General features: G+C 30.0%; 4 protein-coding genes across 4 annotated transcripts; 2 read left to right on the top strand and 2 right to left on the bottom strand.

The window, feature by feature from the left end:
- Nucleotides 1-22,937, bottom strand: LOC145751667 (C-1-tetrahydrofolate synthase, cytoplasmic-like). Its single transcript, XM_082567865.1, has 18 exons — nucleotides 22,802-22,937; nucleotides 22,326-22,476; nucleotides 21,826-22,037; nucleotides 21,251-21,424; nucleotides 20,614-20,742; nucleotides 20,155-20,282; nucleotides 19,713-19,921; nucleotides 19,289-19,404; nucleotides 18,916-19,003; nucleotides 18,293-18,444; nucleotides 17,406-17,542; nucleotides 17,014-17,101; nucleotides 16,522-16,642; nucleotides 3,380-3,532; nucleotides 2,072-2,268; nucleotides 1,413-1,600; nucleotides 969-1,170; nucleotides 1-389 (listed from the first exon to the last, which is right to left on the bottom strand). Exons 1-18 carry the CDS (start codon nucleotides 22,919-22,921, stop codon nucleotides 147-149), a joined length of 2,808 nt encoding a protein of 935 aa, XP_082423991.1. The 5' UTR covers nucleotides 22,922-22,937; the 3' UTR covers nucleotides 1-146.
- On the bottom strand, nucleotides 3,771-9,526 carry LOC145751668 (kelch repeat and BTB domain-containing protein 8-like). Its single transcript, XM_082567866.1, has 2 exons — nucleotides 8,214-9,526; nucleotides 3,771-5,000 (listed from the first exon to the last, which is right to left on the bottom strand). Exons 1-2 carry the CDS (start codon nucleotides 9,486-9,488, stop codon nucleotides 4,359-4,361), a joined length of 1,917 nt encoding a protein of 638 aa, XP_082423992.1. The 5' UTR covers nucleotides 9,489-9,526; the 3' UTR covers nucleotides 3,771-4,358.
- LOC145751669 (kelch-like protein 13) lies at nucleotides 10,328-12,847 on the top strand. The gene has a single exon (XM_082567867.1). The coding sequence runs from the start codon at nucleotides 10,688-10,690 to the stop codon at nucleotides 12,392-12,394; it is 1,707 nt and encodes a 568-aa protein (XP_082423993.1). The 5' UTR covers nucleotides 10,328-10,687; the 3' UTR covers nucleotides 12,395-12,847.
- On the top strand, nucleotides 13,588-16,007 carry LOC145751670 (kelch-like protein 6). Its single transcript, XM_082567868.1, has one exon. The coding sequence runs from the start codon at nucleotides 13,653-13,655 to the stop codon at nucleotides 15,345-15,347; it is 1,695 nt and encodes a 564-aa protein (XP_082423994.1). The 5' UTR covers nucleotides 13,588-13,652; the 3' UTR covers nucleotides 15,348-16,007.
- Nucleotides 22,938-23,091: the final 154 nt, after the last annotated feature.

Genomic DNA, 23,091 nt, shown 5'->3' with positions numbered 1-23,091 from the left:
AGCCAAATAATTACATCTTTTCTGCCATAACTTAAGCTTTAATTCGTATTTATAACTAAACTTTACAAACAAAAAATCAATATAGCCGGTATTTAATTCTAGTGGTTGTGCTAGATTAGTAAACCAAATTTTTCATATTTCAGAAATCAAAAAAGTCCTTTTATCTCCATGGTAACAGGGTCAAGGTCAATATCATAGAAACAAGGTCGAGTTGGCAGGCCCGGCATTGTGCTCATAGTGCCCACAAGTGGATATAAAAATCCTGCACCAACACTAGCTCGTATATCTCGGATTGGAAGGGTGAATCCACTAGGAGCACCTTTAAGCTCTGGCTTGTGAGAGAGGGAAAGATGAGTTTTGGCCATGCAGATTGGCAAGTTATTAAAACCCTGAAAATAAGGCAAGAAAAATTATTTTATGAAGACCTGGAGCATGGCGTAGTGGTTAGAACACATGATTTTACAAAATAATAGACATTGGTTTAATTTCCACCGATTACATGTTAAGGCACTTAAAGATGGGCGACATAAAAATAGTATGAACTCCAAAACTAGTTAATTAATCAATGGAATAAATAATGTCCTGGACTGACAAAGTAAACTTAAGACTAGGTTGGGGTAACAAAAGTAACCCTTTATGCAGACTGAAGTCGTTTCTTTAACACTAACGAAAAAGATAAACAAACAAAATAACATTAAAGAAAAACAGCTTAATTTTAATTCCTATTCGCCTAAAACAATTTAAAATGCCATATAAAATTTTGTAACACTTTTGGCCTGGTGATTTTACATTAGCATTACCTTGCTGAATAACTTAAACTTAATATTTAAAAAGGAGCAACAATGGGAATTGAACCTGGCACCTCATTTAGTAAAGAGTATTGTTTTAACCATCACACCAAATAATTTATATAAATAACAAAAAACATTAAATAATTTTTTAATATATTTGCAAACTATCCATTTCACCTGTTTAGTATAAAGTTCAACCTTGGCTTGAGCATCAGGTAGTAACTCAATTCCATCAGCACCGTAAATTTTCTTGGCGATAATTTCAATTTTTTCAGCAATGGAGAGATCTAAGTCGTACAAATATTCAAATTTACTCGGCTCTTTAGTTGCCTTGACGACAGCATTCGCTAAATCGACTGCACCGGCTCCACCATGTGACCTAAAATAAAAATAAGAAAAAAATATTGAAATTGTAACCTTTTTTAATTATTTTTGATATTAAATTTTACCCCTATTTCTGTACAATTGCAATTTACAAAAAGTTACATACAAAAAAGGGGCTTTTTAGTTTTGCATATTTTTAAAGGCTTACTTTAAAGGGAACCTTTAAGACTGCAATTTCTAACAAATACTAGTTACACTTCTTAATACTAGTTACACAACCCTTAGAATTAAACTTACCAATGAGTTGCACACACTGCATCAAAAGCTCCACTTTCTTTAGCTAAGCTCAAAGCCAACTCGATTTCCATGTCAGTGTCGGTTGAAAATCTGTTCAATGCAAACACCACTGGTACTCCGAAAAATCTTGCATTCTCGATTTGCTTTCGAGGGTTAGAAAACCCAGATTGAACAAGCTCTAAGTTTTCCTGTGAGATATAAAATTGCCTATTAAATATAGGTATTATGTATTATGGCTTTTTAAAAAGTAATTTGTAAGAAAAAAATTGAGAAAATGGTTTAAAAAAAAGAAATTTATTTGTAAAAACCCAGACAAAAAATAATGTGAGAAAAAGGTTAAAATTAGCAAGTTGGAATCTTGGGTTCAATCCTCACTGCTCTCATGCTGAAGCGCCATCAAGTGGTGCGCTATAGACGCTATAAACTTCTGCTGAGCCAGCATTTAATCAGCAGCTTATAATTATCAGACAATTATATTATATAATATCCTAAACTGCTCAAGTCAACTCGAGACTAAGTCAGGGTAACAAATGTTACTCTGTGTTTAGGACATAAAGTTGACCTTCTACATCAAGAGTTGGTATAGTACACAAAATACAACAAATATTGCTATAAAAATAAAATACTTTAAATTCCCTAAAAACCAGCACAAAATTTACCTCACAATATTCTCTTGCTAATGGTTTTCCTGCAACCACCAGTGGACCACCTCCATGCATTTTAATGGCACGAATGGTTGCCACAAGGACCACAGCTTGCGGTAAAAGACCAGATCGTCGACATTTTATATCAAAGAATTTTTCCATTCCAATATCAGCACCAAAACCAGCTTCAGTTACCACAAAACCATCTGGACCTAAAATAATAAGAGTAAATAATTATAAATAAAGCAACTTTATTTTTAAAACTTTAAAACAACTTTCTTTAACTGCCATCTTGACTTTAAGTCAAATGAACTCTTTGTAAGGTCTGCCAGCAGCATGGTGTAGTAGTAAGAACTATTGCAACACCATACATGAGGTCATGGGTTTAATCCCCACTGCTTCCATGCTGTTGCACCCTTAAGTAAGGCGCTATAAACAGTACGAACTCCTGTTGAGCCAGCATTTAATCAGCAGTATATTTATCGGGCAAGTATAATCTATAATATCCCAAACTGCCACACGCAACTCAAGACTGGGTCGGAGTAACTGATGTTACTCTATGTTTAAGTCGGCATTCAACTTTCCCTCATCGAGGATAAAGATATATACAAAAAAAAAGGTTCATTCTTTTATTTTTTTTACAGAAAAAATACAGAAAATGATAAGATATTTTGATTTAGTTTTGTTTAGGTACCCATTAATCAAGTTTAGTTTATTTTACCTATCAAGTTTATTTTAAAATTATATTTAACATACAACAAAGTAAACAGTTATAAATAGTAAATAGATGCAACATTAAATTCAACTACAATAAAAGGTCATTAGTTAAAATCCCACTGCTTTCATTCTGTAGCTTAAGTAGGGCTCTATAATAGTAACAAACTATTGCCAAACTAATATGAATAGCATATAAGTTTTTTTTTTTTTTTGTATATATCTTTATCCTTTATGTGGGAATGTCGAATGCGCGATTTAAAAATAGACCCATTCTCGAGTTACTTGTGTCAATTTTGGATATTATAGAGACTATAATTGCCCGGTAATTATGCTGCTGATTAAGTGCTGGCTTAGCAGGAGTTCATACCGTTTATAGCGCCTTACTCAAGAGTGCTACAGTATGAGAGCAGTGGGGATTGAACCCACGACCTCATGTGTGGTGCAGCAAGAGTTCTTACCACTACACCACGCTGCCGGTAGTTACTGGGCAATCATTATCAAAATTTTTTTAAATTGCCAAAGGTAACTTTAGCTCTATGTTAGTCAGGCTTTCCTATCTTGAGGAAAAAGGATATACAATAAAATTATAAAAACAAATAATATTACCTGCTAGTTTTAGTGCTATCTTATCAGCCAATATAGAGGAGTTGCCATGAGCAATATTAGCAAAAGGACCGGCATGTACGAATACTGGCGTACCCTCCAAGGTCTGCATTAAATTTGGTTGGATTGCATCTCGCATAAGAACAGTTAAGGCCCCTGTTAAAACACATTAAAGTTATTAGATTGCCTTTAAAAAATATCAATATTTGTTATTATGTACACAACAAAAAAGTTTCCTTTTTTCTTAATTAACAAAATATAGTAACTAATAAAGAATTTAATTTATTCTTTTACATTTTCTTACCATTGATTTTTTAATTTAAATACTTTAGTACAAAAATCATTTTCAACTTAAAACAATATTAACTTGCTAACTATTTTACTTAACTTAAACCTACAGTAAAAAAATAATACGTGATAGATAACAAATTTAAATTAGTAGTTCACACAAAAATTTAAAAACTTTTTATATGCAATCAAAATACTTAAATATTGAAATAACCAACAGAATAAAGATAAACCACACGCTTATTGACACACTCTATTAGATCACAATTGATTTAATAAATCAGCATAGTTAGTAATAATCACTTTTGTCAAATATGTGATATAAATTTTTCCAGTTAATAATTAACTAAACAAATTTAAATTGAAAAATATTATTAAATGCTTTTACAGTTATATGGGTTAGTAATACAGTGTGATAAATTAACTATAACAGATATTATTCTGTATTGGTGGTCTTTTACATATATGTCAATCCTTGTTGTTAAAGGGTAATTTATAATCTTAGTTTGAAAAAACTTTAGACAACCGTAAAAATAGTTATTAGTTTATTAACCCAGATGTTTGGGTATTGGCTCATCAAGTGAGCATGCCTTTGACACCCTTTAAAAAACACTTCTAAATAAATTGCAGTTGCGTCAATTAAATTGTTACTGACATTGGTGCATAAACTCTATGCTTCAAGTGATAAAATAACTTAGACAGAGTTGATAAAGTCATCTAATTCTCCAGTTTCAAATGTAAACAATTGGCAACATTTAAGCTCGTGCCCTTCTTTTAATATTTGAATGTTTAGTAGTCTCCAAACATTAGTGGAAGGTTGATATTGCCATAAACTTCCACTACTCGTGAATATGTAGAAGTTATTTTTATAGCCAATAGCTGATAAAATTTGACTTTGAAATGGGATATTTCCTGGAATTGTTTTCCAATCATTGTGATTTAAACCTATGGATTCCACCGCATACTTGGTGCTACATTTTCCAAATGTATAAATCATTTGATTGATAACTGCAATAGAAAACTTAGATCGAGATTGATAAGAGATATTAAAAATAAAAGTTTCAGATTTAAGAGTTTTTAAGTTGTATTTTCTTATATTTTCATATTTCCCACCACAGCAATACAAAACGTCTCCCATTAAAACTGTTTGCATTGATAAACTGGCATTGTTCATCTGCCCAACTTCAATCCATTCTCTTCCTTCTTCATCTAATCTTAAAACTGATGTGCTGACTTCTATAACCCATTTCCTTTGATTGCGTGTTCCAACTTCTTTAATTTCCCTTGTATAACCCCCAAAAACATACAACTGGTTTCCATAAACTGCTGTACAGGGCTCATATTTGATTATTGGTAGATCAGGAAGATCAATCCATTCTGTTCCATCAAACTTGATCACTTTATCCCCATCAATTCCACAGAACACAAGTGATTGTTTGTATACAACCATGGCACAAGAATCAAGCTGATCTTCTGTCAAATTGTGGCTGGAGATCTTTAAAACTGATTCCTCATTTGTATTTAAATCAATAAAACAAATTTTAATATGTTGCAAGTTTATACTGATCAGAAACAAACTTTTTACTTCCTTTCTTGGGCAACATATCCATGTTTCAATTGGCATTAAGTGTTGTCCTAATGCATTAACAGCCAAATTAACACACTCAACACTTTGAACAATTAACTGTTCCGACATAATTTTAACTAAAACTGGTTGGGTTATATATTTAAGTCGAACACAGGCAAAAATCTGAGCAATATGTTTAACTCTAGATTCGTCAAACTTGATCCATTTCATAATGATGTTGTAGACGTCAATTTCTGCCTTAACTGCCATCTCATCCGAAGACATAATTTTAAAAACAACATCAAACTCAAGTTTTAGAAACTCTTTTTGTTTTAAGACCAGGAAAAAAAAATTTAGGATGCAATTAAGTGCATGTTCTTTAAGAACTTCCATATTGTATTTGCAACCCAAATTCCAAAGCAGCAAGCAATTATTAGATGACAAAAATTTGCAAAAGGGATCAATGAGGTCATCTATTTGCAAAAGGGAGGCTGCATGAATAAGATCTTGAATATTGTCATTAGAGAGTGAGATTTTGCCGGTATAAATAAAATCTAAAACTTGTTGAAAAATGTCAGCAGTTATTTCCTTAAGTTCTACTTTTCCTTCATATTTCTCCCTCATACTTGTCCTAAACATTGTTTTAAAAAACTCACTACTAGCAGATAACAAAAATTTGTGAGCATTAAATTGTTTATTCTCAACATGTATAGTTACAAAGTCACTGCCCTCAGTTTCCTGATTACGTGCTCCATTTAATTTGGCCAACAAAGTTGTAGAAGTATCAACCTTAATAACTCTTTCCACTGCCATGGAAGCATCATATTTGGAAATCTTTTTTCTTTTTGGCAATGGTTCTTCAGCTTTACTGTTTATTGGATTCATTTTAATCAAAAAGTAATCAATATTAAGTTTTAATGTGTTTTCACTTGTAAAAAAATCAACAAAAAGTTTAAAACACATAAAATTATATATTTTCTACTTTGATTGCTTAGATAAGTAAAACCATGTCTAGCAGTTAAATTCTAATAATAAACCTTTTAGTGTTTTATTATTATACACAAATCTACATTTTTGTAGTCAATTTTTTATGTAACTATCTTGTAAGCTTTTCTTTTTGAAATATTATACTAAATTTAAACATTTTTAACTGTTAGAGAATGAACATTTTTTTTACTAATATTGTTGTAAAAACAGATTTTAAAATTGGTAATGTCAAAAACACGAAACATTGACAACTGACTGAGTTGAAATATAATACCAGTCTAGGTCACTGGTGCATAAAAACCCCCAAAAAAGAGTCACTAATACAGCTAAGTAAGGTGAATTCAAGCGTTTAAAACAACGCCGTTCTATTTGAAAAAATTGTTCTGTTGTGCTCTGTTCACATAGGTAGTAAAAGAGGGATTAAAAAAGAGAATAAAAGTAAACAAAAAATGACTTTAACACATATTTAATTTAAGACAAATCTATTTAATCTTTTTAAAATGTTGTCATTTATTTCTAAAAAGAAAGTTAAAAATAAAAATTTGTGCTAAAATATTTAAAAAAAATTTCAATAGAGAAAGTCAGTGATTTTGTGATGTGAACCAGTTTGCACCAATGCACTAAATCATATATTTTTATTAACATTTTTAAGTGGGTATTACAACAAATGTTGCAAATAAAAACTTAATTAAAAAAACAAAAAAAAACAATGTGATCTAAAATTAAACATTAAGACAAAAAAAAAAAAAAAAAAAAAATAACACTTAAATTTGTTCAATCAATTTCTTTGTGTAAAAAAACTTTTACCCTTTCATTAAAAGTTGGACAAATAGAAAAGTAAATAAAGAGAAATATATTTCATTGACATAACAATACCATCACATTACAACGCCCTGATAGGTCATAGAATTTAAACAATATCTCTATTGATAAGAGTACAAAAATGTTCATTTTAGGTTATAGCCTTAATTTAATTTGTTGTTTAAGTTGCTATAATGGATGCAAAATTTAAAATTCTAATGTAAAGTTGAAAGAAAAAAGCAAAATCAATTTTATGATTTAAAAAATATCTTAGTTAAAATACCTAAACACATTATTTTACCTGATATTAAGGTACGGTCATAAACCAAAATTTAAAAAAAATAATAATATCCAAATATTCCAGTTTAGTAGATGATAAATATATAATCCTAATATTAGTTTTTACACTTTATAGGCATATCAAAAAAGAGCTGTTTGTAGTGTTTGTGTATATCACTGCGAGCTAATAATTGTAAAAATTTGCAGCCTAAAAGCCAGACAATCAGTTGGTAAAAATAATATACATTAATAAATTCCAAATAAAATACACACAAAGACAATAAAAAGTTATCATAAAATCTTGGTAAAATTAGTAAGAATTAGTAAAGATTTTGCTATTTTAGCTATAACGAACACTAAATTTGAAAACAGAAATATCTTGTAACAGTTTTAAAAAAACTACTGATTACTTATTCTAAAGCAACAACCATACTTTGTACAAAAGACAACAAATTTTAAAATAACTTAGACAGAATTGATAAAGTCGTCTAATTCTCCAGATTCAACTGTAAACAACTTGCAATGCTTTAACTCTTGGCCTGCTTTTAATGTTTGAAGTTTTTGTTGGGACCAAATATTATTACGACGATCATAAATCAAAAAACTTCCACAACTTGTTACTAAGTAAAAATTTATTCCATATGCAATAGATGATAACATTTTCATTTTAAATGGAATTTTTCCTTCTATTGTTTTCCATTCCTTTCTCCGAGAATCTAATAATTCCACTGTAGAAACCTCGCTTTCATTCCCAAAAGCATAAATTGTTTGATACACAACAGCTATAGAAAAATTTGATCTTGATCGATTCATTCCAGAAAAGAATTCACATTTGTGAGTTTTTAAGTTGTATTTTAATGAAGGATATTCACCACAGCAGTAAAGTGTGTCTTCTATAAGAACCGACTGCATTACTACAGTGGCATTGACCATCTGCCCAACTTTAATCCATTCTTCCTTTGCTACATCTAATCTTAAAACTGATGTGTTGACCCCTATTCTTCCATGTGAAAAACAAGTCGTTGATTTATAACAACCTCCAAAAACATACAACTCATTATTATAAACTGCTGTACAGGGCTTATATTTAATTGTAGGTAAATCAGGAAGATCAATCCATTCTGTTCCATCAAACTTGATCACTTTATCCCCATCAATTCCACAGAACACAAGTGATTGTTTGTATACAACCATGGTACAAGTTTCAAGCTGATCTTCTGTCAAATTGTGGTTTGAAATCTTAGTAAGTGATTTTTGATTGGTTACTTTATCGAGGAAACAAACTTCAATATGCTGTAAGTTTATTTCAATTATAAATAAACCCCTTTTTTCTTTTCTAGGGCAGTACAATGACGTTTCTAATAGTCCCGAACCCTGCTTTAATGCTTTAACTGCTAAGTTTACACATTCAACACTTTGAACAATTAACGGTTTTGACATAATATCAAGTATAACTGGTTCGGTTATATATTTAAGTCGAACACAGGCAAATAGTTGAGCAATATGTTCAACTCTAGATTTGTCAAATTTGATCCATTTTATAATAAAATTGTAGACGTCGATTTCTGCCTTAACTGCCATCTCATTCGAAGACATAATTTTAAAAACAACATCAAATTGAAGATTAAGAAATTCTTTTTGTTTTAAGACCAAAAACGAAAACTTTAAAATGCAATTAAGTGCATGTTCTTTAAGAACTTCCATATTGTATTTGCAACCCAAATTAAAAAGCAACAAGCAATTATTTGGAAGCAAAAATTTGCAAAAGGGATCAATGAGGTCATCTACTTGCATTAGGGAAGCTGCATGGACAAGATTTGGAATATTTTCATTAGAGAGTGAGATTTTGCCGGTATAAATAAAATCTAAAACTTGTTGAAAAATGTCAGCAGTTATTTCCTTAAGTTCTACTTTTCCTTCATATTTCTCCTTCATATTTGTCTTAAACATGGTCTTGAAAAACTCACTACTAGCAGATAACAAAATTTTGTGAGCAGTAAATTGTTTATTCTCTACATGTATAGTTACAAAGTCACTGCCCTCAGTTTCCTGATTACGTGCTCCATTTAATTTGGCCAACAAAGTTGTGGAAGTATCAACCTTAATAACTCTTTCCATGGAAGCATCATGTTTGGAAATCTTTTTCCTTTTTGGCAATGGTTCTTCGGTTTTACTGTTTATTGGATTCATTTTAATCAAAAGTAATCAATATTAAGTTTTAAGGTGGTTTCACTTGTAAAAAAATCAACAAAAAGTTTAAAACACGTACAATTATATTTTTTACTTTGATTGCTTAGATAAGTAAAACCATGTCTAGCAGTTAAGTTCTAATAATAAACCTTTTAGTGTTTTATTATTATACACAAATCTACATTTCTGTGGTAAATTTTTTATGTAACTACCTTGTAAGCATTTATTTTTGCAATATTATACTAAATTTAAACATTTTTAACTGTTAGAAAATAAACAGTTTTTTTACTAATATTGTTCTAAAGAATAATTTAAAATTGGTAATGTCAAAAACACGAAACATTGACAACTGACTGAGTTGAAATATAATACCAGTCTAGGTCACTGGTGCATAAAAACCCTCAAAAAAAGAGTCACTTATACAGCTAAGTAAGGTGAATTCAAGCATTTAAAATAACGCCAATCTATTAGAAAAAATTGTTTTGTTGTGCTCTGTTATAGGTAGTAAATTTTTAATATTTTATTTAAGAGGGATTAAAAGAGAGAATAAAATTAAACAAAAAATGACTTTAACACATATTTAATTTAAGACAAATTTATTTAATCTTTTTAAAATGTTGGCATTTACTTCTAAAAAGATAGTGAAAAATAAAAATTTGTGCTAAAATATTTAAAAAACAATTCAGTAGAGAAAGTTAGTGACTTTTTGATGTGAATATGCATGTTAAAAATAAACAAATAAATCTTGACTAATCCTTTATAAAGAAACATAGACAATCTTTATGTTAAGTAATAAACAATTTATGTTAGAAAAACTTAGTCAAACATTGAATATGTTAAAAGCAAAAATCAGTTATTTGAGTTAATCCAATACATCATGTTAAGCTTTTGGTGAAAAGTAAGAAAACAATAAGCCCTTTTACAATGATAAAATATAATGGTAAATACAAAAAAGTGTATTTTACTTACATAACAACACCATCACATTACAATGCCCAGATGAGTCACAAAATTTAAACAATATCTCGATTGAATAAGGGTACAAACACACAATAAAGCAACGTTGTACAAACACTGTAAAGAAAAACATTCTCTTTTAAAAAATTCCAAACAAATAAAAACTGAAGAAGTTCTAATTTAAAATCGTTTTAACACAGAACTTAAAAACCTAGCTGAATTAATATTAAATATTACCTTAAATGATGTCAGGGTATATTCCTGAAAAGAAAGTAAAAAGAGACTTTAAAATCAGCTCTGAAATTTTTGCAAAAAGATTTTCAACAGAAAATGACAGTGATTTCTGTGATGTGGTTGTTCACGTTGAGGATAAACAATTTAATGCTCACAAATTCATGTTATCTGCTAGTAGTGAGTTTTTTAAAACTATGTTTAAGACAAATATGAAAGAAAAATATGAAGGAAAAGTAGAACTAAAGGAAATAACTGCTGACACTTTTCAGCAAGTTTTAGATTTTATTTATACCGGCAAAATTTCACTCTCTTATGACAATTTTGAGAATCTTGTTCATGCAGCTTCCCTTATGCAAATAAATGACCTCATTGATCTAGTGTGCAAACTTTTATCTCCAAATAACTGCATATTGCTTTGTAATTTGGGATGTCAATATAATGTCGAGACTTTAAAAGAACATGCAGTTGATTGCATTTTAAAGTTTTTTTTCTTAGTCTTCAAACAAAAAGAATTTGTATCGCTTAAGTTTGATGTTGTGCTTAAAATAATGTCTTCAAACAAAATGGCTGTAAAACAAGAAATCGACGTCTACAACATCATCATGAAATGGATCAAGTATGATGAATCTAGAGTTGAACTTATTGCCCAACTTTTTGCCTGTGTTCAGCTAAAACACATTAAAGCTAAAATCATAATATCATTAGTTCTTAAGGAACCACTTATACAACAAAATGCTTACTGTGTTGATGCTGTTCAACAACAAGTAGAAAAAGTCTATGTAACAAAGGCCAGGCAATACACATTGTGGTCTAGAATTAACTTGAAAATGAAAATTGGCTGGATTTGTTTAACCTTACATCTCATTAAAGTTTGTTTTTATAATTTGATTACCAAAAAAGAATTAGTTTTAAAAATTTCAAGCCATAATTTAACAGCAGATCAACTCAATACTTGTGCCATGGTTGTATACAAACAATCACTTGTGTTCTGTGGAATTGATGGAAAAAAAGTGATCAAGTTTGATGGAACAGAATGGATTGACCTTCCTGATTTACCTACAATCAAATATGGGCCAAGTACAACAGTTTATAATAATAAATTGTATATTTTTGGTGGCTGTATCAGAGAGTTTGACAAAAACTTTTATTTACCCCAAAAAAATGAAGTCAGCAAATCGGTTTTAAGATTAGATGAAGTAGGGAGAGAATGGATTGAAGTTGGACAAATGAATCAAGCCAGAATATCAATGCAAACAGTTCTTATAGGGGACATGTTGTATTGCTGCGGTGGAGATTCTGAACAAAATGCTTCAAATTCCTCGTACAAATACAACTTAAAGACACGCAGCAGTGAAACATTTCCTAGCATGAATGAACTAAGATCTAATTTCTCTATGGTTGTAATGAATAATACAATTTATGCATTCGAAAACAAAGATAAAGAGCCCACTGTAGAACTAATTAATTTAGCTGAAAACAAATGGAAAAATACAAAAGAAAATATTCCATTTCAAAGTAAAATTTTATCAGCTATTGCATATCAGAATAAGTTCTACTTGTTAACAAGTTGTGGAAGTTTGTGGCAATTCCAACCCCACAATAATGTTTGGAGACAACAAAACATACAAACATCAAAAGGCGACCACCAGTTTAAACATTGCAAGTTGTTTTCATTTGAAACTGAAGAGTTAGACGACTTTATCAATTCTGTCTAACTTATTAAATTGCTTTAACTTTTTCTTAACCAGCCTTATTGATCAAAGTTTTTACACACCAGTTACTGATACAATCAAAATAATATGAAACAAAAATTACATAATTACGTAATGGACTTTTTTTAAACTCTAAGAACTAAGCCTGTAATTCAGAACAGCTAAAATATTTTATTATTCTGTAGCTTTGCATTGTATATAATATCTAGTTGCTATGTTAGTTATTCTGTTATAAACCTAGTTTGTATAACCTTATTTTTTACTTCTGTGATGTATTAATATTTTTTTAGTTATAAACTTAAACAAAAATTTTGTTTTTGATTAATTTCGAAAATTTGATTTAAAGCTTAGATAATTTAGAACAATATTGTGTGCTGTAGAACTTAAACTATATATAAAAACTTCCTGTATATAATATTTAATTTCTTTTTTTTAGAGCCTTACTTATACAACTTAATTTGCTTTTGTTTAGTTATATACACACTTATAATGCTTTAATGTATAATCGTTGTAAATATGTGTTGCTAGTTAAACATATTAACAGTTCATAATGTAAACAAGTGCAACATTTAAAAGAAAAATATTACCACTCGAATGTTTAAAATGTTTTGTAGTTTTATATTAAACTTGAATACCAAATCTTTATTTAATTTCTATTAAATTTTTACTGTAAGCTTAGTTATAGCATATCCGATATATCCCAAACAAATTCTTTGAAAATGCACTCAACCAATCTCTTTGTTAAACAATTAACACATACAAAGAGTTTTGTTATTTTAGTTATGTTTGGAAAACTTAAGTCAAACATTGGATTTGTTGGAAAAACATTAATTTGAACTGTATAAGTTTATCTGTTACAACATATTGGATTCTTGGTAAAAAAACTGATTAAATGAACAATAACAAATGTAATATGAATCAAATATCAAAAATAATCAATATTTTTACAAAAAATACTTTGTATTATTACAACCCGTTACTTTGTGTAGAAAAACTTAAATCCTTTTATTAAAGGTGGAGAAAAAATATTAATTCTACAAAACAATAATATCACATTACAATGCCCTGATAAGTCATAGAATTCAAACAATATCTCTATTGATAAGAGTACAAAAACACAATAAAGAAAGGTTGTACAAACACTCTTAAGAAAAACATTTCCTTTATAAAATTTCAAACAAGTTAAAACCGAAGTAGTTCTAATTCAAAAATTCTTTTAACACAGAACTCTAAAACTTATTATTATTTAATTTATTCCAAAATGTCAGCTTTTACTCCTAAAAAGAAAATAGAAAAAAAAATTGAAATCAGCTCGGAAATATTTGCAAAAAGATTTCTTAAAGAGAAAGAAAGTGATTCATGTGATGTGGTTGTTCACGTTGATGATAAACAATTTAATGCTCACAAATTCATGTTATCTGCTAGTAGTGAGTTCTTTAAAACTATGTTTAAGACAAATATGAAAGAAAAATATGAAGGAAAAGTAGAACTTAAGGAAATAACTGCTGACACTTTTAAACAAGTTTTAGATTTTATTTATACCAGCAAAATCTCAATCTCTAATGACAATATTCAAGATCTTGTTCATGCAGCTTCCCTTTTGCAAGTAGATGACCTCATTGATCCATTTTGCAAATTTTTGTCACCAAATAACTGCATATTGCTGTGTAATTTAGGTTGTCAATATAACATGGAAACTTTAAAACAACATGCAGTTGATTGCATATCAAAGTATTTTTTCTTAGTCTTCAAACAAAAAGAATTTGTATCTCTAGAGTTTGATGCTGTCCTTAAAATTATGTCTTCGTATAAAATAGCTGTAAAACAAGAAATCGATGTTTACAACATCATCATGAAATGGATCAAGTTTGAAGAATGTAGAGTTGAACATATTGCTCAGCTTTTAGCCTGTGTTCGGCTCGATAAAATTGATGCTAAAATTCTAATATCCATAGTTCTCAAGGAACCACTTATACAGCAAAATCCTAACTGTGTTCATGAAGTTCAACAACAAGTAGAAAAAGTCTATGTAACACAGGACATGCAATTAAAAATGCGCTTTAGAATTACCCTGAGTAATAAAATTGGATGGATTTGTTTAACTTCAGATGACATTAAAGTTTGTTACTTTGATTTAAATACAAATGAGGAATCAATTTTAAAGATTTCAAGTCACAATTTGACAGCAGATCAACTTAATACTTGTGCCATGGTTGTATACAAACAATCACTTGTGTTCTGTGGAATTGATGGGGATAAAGTGATCAAGTTTGATGGAACAGAATGGATTAATCTTCCTGAATTACCCACAACCAAATATAGGCGAAGTACAGCAGTTTATGATAATAAATTGTATATTTTTAGTGGCCATTTTAAAGCTTACTCTGGCATTTTGTCAACCCAAAAAGTCAGCACATCAGTTTTAAGATTAGATGAAGTAAGAAAAAAATGGATTGAAGTTGGGCAGATGAATTATGCCGGAATATCAATGCAATCAGTTCTTATAGAGGACATGTTGTATTGCTGCGGTGGAAATTCTGAACTAAATGCTTTAGATTCCTCGTACAAATACAACTTAAAGACACACAGCAGTGAAACATTTCCTAACATGAATAAACCACGATCGGATTTCTCCATAGCTGTAATGGAAAACATGATTTATGCATTTGGGAATCAAAGTCAAGTGTCTGCAGTAGAATCAATAGGCTTAAGTCAAAGAAATTGGAAAACAATTCCAGGAAATATTCCATTTCAAGGTAAAATTTTATCAGCTATAGAACTTGAAAGATATTTTTACTTGTTTACAAGTAGTGGAAGTTTGTGGCAATTCCAACCCAACAATAATGTTTGGAGACAACAATACATACAAACATCAAAAGGCGACCACCAGTTTAAACATTGCAAGTTGTTTACATTTGAAACTGAAGAATTAGACGACTTTATTAATTCTGTCTAAGTTATTGCTTTTCTTTGACTTTTTCTTATACCAAACATTATTTATCAAAGTTTTATTAAACTACTCACAATACAAATCAAATTCAAAGGTGGGCACCAGATCGTTAATGCGTTAAACGTTAAATAACAAAGTTAATTTTTTTGTTAAAATTTAACTTTTAAGTTAATTTTAAAAATCGTTATCGGACCTGTTAACTTTCGTTAAATTGTGCTTCCGTTAAATTAAGCCCGTTAACTCAATATTTTACAAGTTAACTCAATATTTTACTGTTATGTGTAACGAATAACCATTTAACGAAGTTGCTTTTTCGTTTAACTGTGCCCACCTATGATCAAATTATATAAGAACAAAAGGACAATATTGACTTTTTAAAGTTACAGACTGTGATTTTATACAGCTAATTTATCTTATTATTAAGTAGATTATTTTGGTATATACTTTTGTATTAAAGTTGTTACAGTAATTATTTGATCATGTTTTAAGTTTTAAACTTACACAACTTTACTTTTATTTACAGCCAACTACTTCTTTTGTTCTACCTTTAATAATAGCTATCACATTACAACAAAGAGTAATGTAATAGGCTTTAAAGTACTACATAGTAATGTGCCCTTTACATATTTTAAAACAGTAAAAGTATTGTAAAGTTAAGCTTGTAAAGTTTAAGTATCTGATTTACTATTTACAATTCTATTTAATTCTTGTAAATATTGTTTTAAGCAATTTCTTTACATTTTTGATTTGTAGAGTTTTTTTCTATTTTCTATGTATTTTTATTATTCGTAATGTATATATATTTTCTCTTAAAATTTATCATTACAGATTAAAAATAGGTGTACATTTTGATATGGAGCATTTAAATTTCATGTTTATAATATTAAATAAAATTTGTAGCAAAAAATCTGTTTTTAGCAATTATTTAAACACCTTAAAAAAAATTTTAAAAAAGTCTGAAGCACACTAGCAACTATTGCAACTTAGAAAAAAAAACACACAACTTACAGCAAAAAGAAAACACAACTTACAGCAATACTTATAAATAGGCCAAAACCCCACACCATTTATATATATAATCATCTTACACACTATATATATATATTTATAAAACCGTTGCTATTAAACCCAATAAGTCTATCACATAATTTAAATAGATATAAATAGGAACAAAACTCACCGGTAACACCCAAGTCATCACAGGTGATAGGAACTCCACTGTTGCTAGTAGCAACCACCATGTGACCCAATCTTTCCCTCATATCACTTATACTGGTTGTAAGAGCCAGGACAGCCATAACCTATATTAAATAAGTGGTTTAATAATATAGGTTACTGTAATACCGGTAGCGCAGTGTAGTGGTAAGAACTCTTGCTACACGACCATGAGGTCATGGGTTTAATCCCTACTGCTCTCATGCTGTAGCGCCCTAGAGTAAGGCGCTTTAAACAGTATAAACTTCTGCTAAGCCAGCACTTAATCAGCAGCATAATTATCAGGCAATTATAATCCGAGATTGGGTCGAAGTAACTAATGTTGTTTAGGTTGCGCATTTAACCTTTCCACATCGAAGATAATTTTATACACAAACAAAAATATCACATAGGATAGAAAACACAAAGGTTATCTGCTTCTATTAAAATATATGTCTTTGATTAGATTTTTTATTACCTCACTAGCGACAGAAATATCAAACTGTGCCGTTCTTTCTTTTCCTTTCTCAGTTGGTGATTGACCAATTGTTATTTTCCTTAAAAACCTAAATATTAAAAATACGAAAAATTTTAAGTCTTTATCCTCGATGTGGAAAGGTGGAAATGCGCATCCCAAACACAGGGTAACAACTGTTATTTCGACCCCGTCTTAAGTTGCTTGTAGCAGTTTGGAATATTATAATAATTTTAATTGCCTGGTTATTATGCTGCTAATTAAGTATTGGCTTAGCACGAGTTCTTATCATTTATTTACTCAAGGTCGCAACAACATGAGAGCAGTGGGGATTGAACCCACGACCTCATGATGGTGTAGCAAGTGTTCTTACCACTACATCATGGTGTTAATACCTGTCATTGGTATCCATAACTCTCTGCCATGTTATTGACGAAATATCAAAATCCAGTCTTGAAAATCGACTTATTTCATCATTTGTTAATTGGTTTGGATCCCTTTCAGTTATATTTAGTTTTTGTAGTCTGCGAATCTATAAAAATATATTTTTAAGAAAAAATGTAATTTAAATCATAAGTTAACACATTGTTTAACAAAATTTATTTCTGACGAATATTCCAATAAAATTTAAATATTGTTTTTCATTAAGATGTGTTGTATATATGATAATGAGGTCTTGGGTTCAATCCCCACTGATCTCATGCTGTAGCGCCCTTGAGTAAGGCGCTATAAACGGTATAAACTCCTGCTGAGCCAGCACTTAATCAGCAGCATAATTACCGGGCAGTTATAGTCTCTATAATCTCCCAAACTGCCACAGGCAACTCGAGACTGGGTCGGAGTAACTTATGTTACTCTATGTTTAAGTCGCGCATTCAACTTTCCCACATCGAGGATAAAGATATATACAAAAAAAAAATAAAAAAATTAAAAAGTGTGCTGTTGTGGCGCATTTAAGCTATCTGTGAGGGCCAAGCTTAAGGACAAATAGTGTAGCAATGGGGGGGATTGAACCTTATTTAAATCCAAATGTATACCAGTTTCGGCGTCAGATTACCTGCTGAAGTTTTTTTCAAACCCAAAAAATTTCCCATCTTAATCTGATGCTATGACCAGTCACCAAACTCTTGAACAAGATATATCAATCATTGCGTTTTGTAGTGCACAGGAAAAACAGGCAAGTATTCGTTAAGACAGTATCACAAAAGTTAAAACAAATCAGTAAGTAGGGCAACCAATTAACAAGTGGATATCCTTTTTTAAAAACATTTTTTAGATTTACCTGAATCTCAGAAAATTCTCTGTTTCCATTTTTCTTTGCAGGAACCAATCTTGAAAACAGAGCTGAGTCCTTCTGAGTCGATTCATGGAATATCCTGGCATCAATTGCAGCAGCCAGAAGATTATTTGCAGCTGTGATTGCATGAATATCACCTAAAGCATTTAACAAATTTAATTATTGCTAATATTTAACGGTTATTATATATTTTTTTAAGTAAACATTTGCTTTTTTGCACAGCATACTTTTTTAATGTATTAAAACATGCAATACAACATGACTTACTGTATAAAAAATGTATATCCTTAAAAAGATATTCAATCAACGTCAATTTACTTAAAATATGCAATAAGAAACAACCGAGATAGAGTTCAATAAGACAGTTTTTAGGTAATATTAAAAGCATAATAATAAATTCAACTAACAGATTAATAATTGTTTAATTATAATCTATAATATCCCAAACTGGTAAAGTCAACTGAATACTGGGTCAGCGTAATAAATGTTACTCTTGTGTTTAGGTCGTGCAGTTGAACTTCCGAAGTCAAAGATAAAAATATACCAGTACAAAAAAGCACATATGAAATAGCTGCATTCGGTAATTTTTAAACAAAAGTTAAACAAACCGGTCAGATGAAGATTAAACTCGTCCATGGGAATAACTTGAGCATACCCTCCACCTGCAGCTCCTCCTTTTATCCCAAATGTTGGGCCCTAAAAATAAACAACTTTTTAATTTTTTGTAACATACAATTAAGAGCACCACAAGGTCAATAGTACATACTTCTTTAAGCAAGTAATCTTTATTCTTCTGTAATATGTCTAAGTGGGTTAAGAAATATAAAACATAGCAATATAAGTACCCAACCATATTAGAAAAAAATTCTTTAAAATTGCGTTTCAAAATAATAAAAATGAAGCTAAGATAAGGCTGTGAAATAATGCTTTTTTATATTAAAGATAATTTAAATAAATAACAAAGTAAGTTGGCGTACAAACCTGAGAGGGTTGGCGAACACAAGCAAAAACGTTTTTCTTTAAATGAGCTCCAAGAGCTTGAACTAAACCAATTGTAGTCGTGCTTTTACCTTCACCTAATGGGGTTGGTGTAATACCTGAATAAAATTCAATTTTTCAGGACCAAGTAGCCAAACTTAAATAAGCCAGTTTTTTACAAAAAATAGACAACTTTAAGGCCTAAATCTTAGTTTTTTTCCACCCTAGCTTTTTAACGTATTATCCAAAGATATTTTCACGTATTAGTAACTAGCTCAGTCAACGATATAACTTACAATTCTAAAGTTTTTTGTCCAAAAGTAAGAGTCTTTAAAGTTTAATTTATTTTGGGTAATCTTAATTATAAATAGAGATATGCAAAAATATTATATATATAATAAGCTCAATAAAAATTAAAAATATTTACCAGTAACCACAACATAATTTCCATCTTTCACATTTTTAAGTCGGTCCAGAATTGCGAGCGAAACTTTTGCCTTTTTCTTTCCATAAAGATTTAACTCATTTTGTTGGATTCCAATTTCTTGAGCTAGTAACCCAATATCTTTTGGTTTTTGGCTTGTAGCTACTTCTATATCACTTGGAACTGGGTCAAGTAGTTTTAATGGAAGGTATCTGTAAAAGTATTATAGTAAAATAAGAAAGTGTTAAGTGTCTCTAGACACAGAAAAAAATTGTTTAACTTTTGTAGCATTTTAAGTAAAATTTAAATATGGTCACCTTTACCAAAAATAATATAGTCATAAAGTCAATATTTAACGGATTATAGCAACAAATGTTACCCCCACGAATAAGCCTTGAGTCCTTAAGGTTTTTTTTATTACGAAATGAATAAATAATTAACTTACTGTATGGTCCAAGAATGGTCGAGTCTTTTGCATACCTCCCTCTGTGCTGCTTCCACAGTGTTTTGCATTAACATAGCAACTGTCATTGGCCCAACTCCACCAGGAACAGGAGTTAACCAAGAAGCTACCTAAAATAACATTTCATATTTTAAATCAGTTTCAGCGTTAAAACGCCAACTTCACAGACTTATTATTGAAAACACCTAACAACATTCAGACCCAGTATCAAGATTGCTATTGTCATATTGAAAACAATTGACCTGGTAATATTGTCAGCCTTATTAATTATATAAAGATTATAGCCTGGAACACATATTGTTTTTTTTTTTAAATAATTAACCAGGTGATTGGTTTAAAAGTACATCACTTTAATTCCCAAAAATATTATAACGTGCAACAGTTAACACCAGACAAAAAATACATCATTCTTAAAGATAAAACTAAAACAAAAATTTAAACCTTGGCCACACTCTCTCTATGTACATCTCCCAACAAACGTTGTCCACATTTTTTAGTTGAGTCTGGTATTGGGTTAATTCCGCAATCTATCACAACAGCTCCTTCCTTCACCCAGTCTCCTTTGATCATCTAAAAAAGATTGTATTTTACTAATAAAAGGAATACAATCCCTCTTTTTTAAATAAATTCATAATGTACTGTTTGAATAAGATTTGCGCAACAAAAAGAGTATTTATAAGACTTCAAATAAGTATAAATTTAAGCAGTGGCAGACCAGTAATTATTGCAAGTTTACAAGTTAATCAATATGCAATGGAGTTTCATTGAACTGTGAAAAAAGGCCAATGTACATATGCGGTATTGCCAAAAAAACTTGAGTTTGGTGACCATGCCATAATATACTATAAAATCTTTGTGTAAACATTATTACTTTTGGCATGTTTTAAATCATTAAATTGATTTTGTCAGTTTTTCCTCGTCGCATTGTTGTAATATTAATTGTATATCGTATTTATTATTTACTTTTATCAATGTACGAAACACCAAAATAAATAAATAAATAAATAAATGTTTTGGTTAATATAACATCCAATAATATCAATTAATTAGAAGAGTATGACGTTAGTTTAAAGTTAACCTCTGTCTGTCTTATTGCCACCACTAGAATATCAGCTTGTTTAGTAATAAGTTGAATATCCTTGGTCTTAGAATGGCAAGTGGTGACAGTGGCATTACTCCATTTAAGTAACTCAGCCATTGGTGTTCCAACTATTTTACTCCTACCAACCACTACTGCTGTTTTACCACAAATCTGTAATACAAAAGTTTATTAATATCGGCAGCGTGATGTAGTGGTCAGAACACTTTGCTTTACTGCATAAGGTCCTGGGTTTAATACCTACTGCCCTCATGCTGTGGTGCCCTTGAGTAGGGCACTATAACTGGTATCAACTCCTGCTAAGCCAATACTTAATCAGCAGCTTAATTATCAAGCAATCATAATCTATAAATATTCCAAACTGTTAAAGCCAACTCACACTCGGTTGGGATAACAGTTGTTACTCTATGTTTAGGTCATGAAGTCAAAGTTCCTGTATCGAGAATAAATAATAAATATATATAACTATATCTTTTTTTAACACTATTTTGAGTTAACAAAAATGCTACAAACTGCATAGGATAAAAAATTGCAATTAGTAAAATAAAATTTACATCAATCCCAGTTTCTTTGATTAAATGAAGACATCCTCTTGGAGTACATGGCACAAAAGTGCCACCATCTATCTTGCCCCGTGCCAACATTCCTGCGTTCACATTGTTTAAGCCATCAACATCCTTAGATGGCGCTATAGAGTTGGTAGCAAGATCAGAATCAATTGGGTTTTCTGATTCTAGCGGTAGTTGAAGAATAATTCCATGAATTTCTAAAAAAGTTTTATTTCTTTAAAAATTTAGTTAAGTTGTTAAAAGTAGTTTAATTTATTTTTGTAACTTATTTTTTTAATAAAACATAGTGAAAAATATGTTTTTAATATGCCAAAATATTAAAAAATAAATATATATAGTTTAAAAATGTCTATGTAAAATAACTAGAAATAAAACCTATAATAGTTTTTAATTGCAAGACAATTTTATATTTATTTATCTTTGAAGTGAGTGGGTTGTTAACATTTTATGATGTTACAAAGTAAGCACAAAGATAACTATTCTACCATCATTGTTGTTTAGTTCGTTGATGACATCTAATAATTGAGACTGGGTTGTTGTATTTGGCAGTTTTCGATGTTCGCTTTTGATCCCAACTTCTTTGGCTGCTCTGGTTTTCATTCGAATAAAAACATTCGAATCTTCTCTATTACCAACCTAAACAAATAGTTAAACAATTGGTTGTTAATAGAATTTAAATCATGCTTTTACTTAGGCCTACAGTTTAAACCATGGACCTTTTTACCTTAAATTTGAATAAAAATGTTAGTTTATGCTTTTACTTTACAAAAGGTATACAGTTAAAACCATCTGACCCTTGGCAATATCATATCTTTTTAAATTTTAGTTGCCTTTGTCAGTTTTGAAACTAATTAACCTGGCAATATTGCCGTATTTTTAACCTGCTAATTGGTTTTATGGTCTTGGCAGAAGTTAGCTCTTAATACTTTTTCAAAAAGGACCTAAACAATAAATTAATTACCTGAACAACAGCCAATCCTGGTGTAAAACCATTCAATTTTTCTTTCATTTTCAAGACATCTTCTGCCAGATTTTTCCTAACTTTTGCTGCAATTGCCTTTCCATCTAATAATTCAGCCATATTACCCTAACTTTTAATCAATTTTTACCAAGTTAAAGTAGTTTAAAAACCCTATATAAACAGAAAAATACAGCTTTTTCAACGCTAATGACAATTGTCTGATTGTAAATATTTAACAAAAATTAAAACTTAATAAAACATAACAAACGCCCTAGTAATGAATTATCTTA

This window comes from Corella eumyota, chromosome 4, assembly GCF_963082875.1.
Source record: "Corella eumyota chromosome 4, kaCorEumy4.1, whole genome shotgun sequence".
NCBI classification, from domain to species: domain Eukaryota; kingdom Metazoa; phylum Chordata; class Ascidiacea; order Phlebobranchia; family Corellidae; genus Corella; species Corella eumyota.
Note: the sequence above shows the minus strand (reverse complement) of the source record. Positions and strands in the feature narration are given on the sequence as shown.

Coding starts and splice junctions, on each gene's coding strand:
- LOC145751668 (XM_082567866.1), bottom strand. CDS start 9,488: ATGAATCCAATAAACAGTAAAACCGAAGAACCATTGCCAAAAAGGAAA. Junction 5,001..8,213: donor AGATGGTCAATGCCACTGTA/GTAATGCAGTCG, acceptor ATCAAATATGAG/CCCTGTACAGCAGTTTATGG.
- LOC145751669 (XM_082567867.1), top strand. CDS start 10,688: ATGATGTCAGGGTATATTCCTGAAAAGAAAGTAAAAAGAGACTTTAAA.
- LOC145751670 (XM_082567868.1), top strand. CDS start 13,653: ATGTCAGCTTTTACTCCTAAAAAGAAAATAGAAAAAAAAATTGAAATC.
- LOC145751667 (XM_082567865.1), bottom strand. CDS start 22,921: ATGGCTGAATTATTAGATGGAAAGGCAATTGCAGCAAAAGTTAGGAAA. Junction 22,038..22,325: donor CGAACTAAACAACAATGATG/GTAGAATAGTTA, acceptor AAACTTTTTTAG/AAATTCATGGAATTATTCTT. Junction 20,743..21,250: donor TGGCAATAAGACAGACAGAG/GTTAACTTTAAA, acceptor AATCTTTTTTAG/ATGATCAAAGGAGACTGGGT.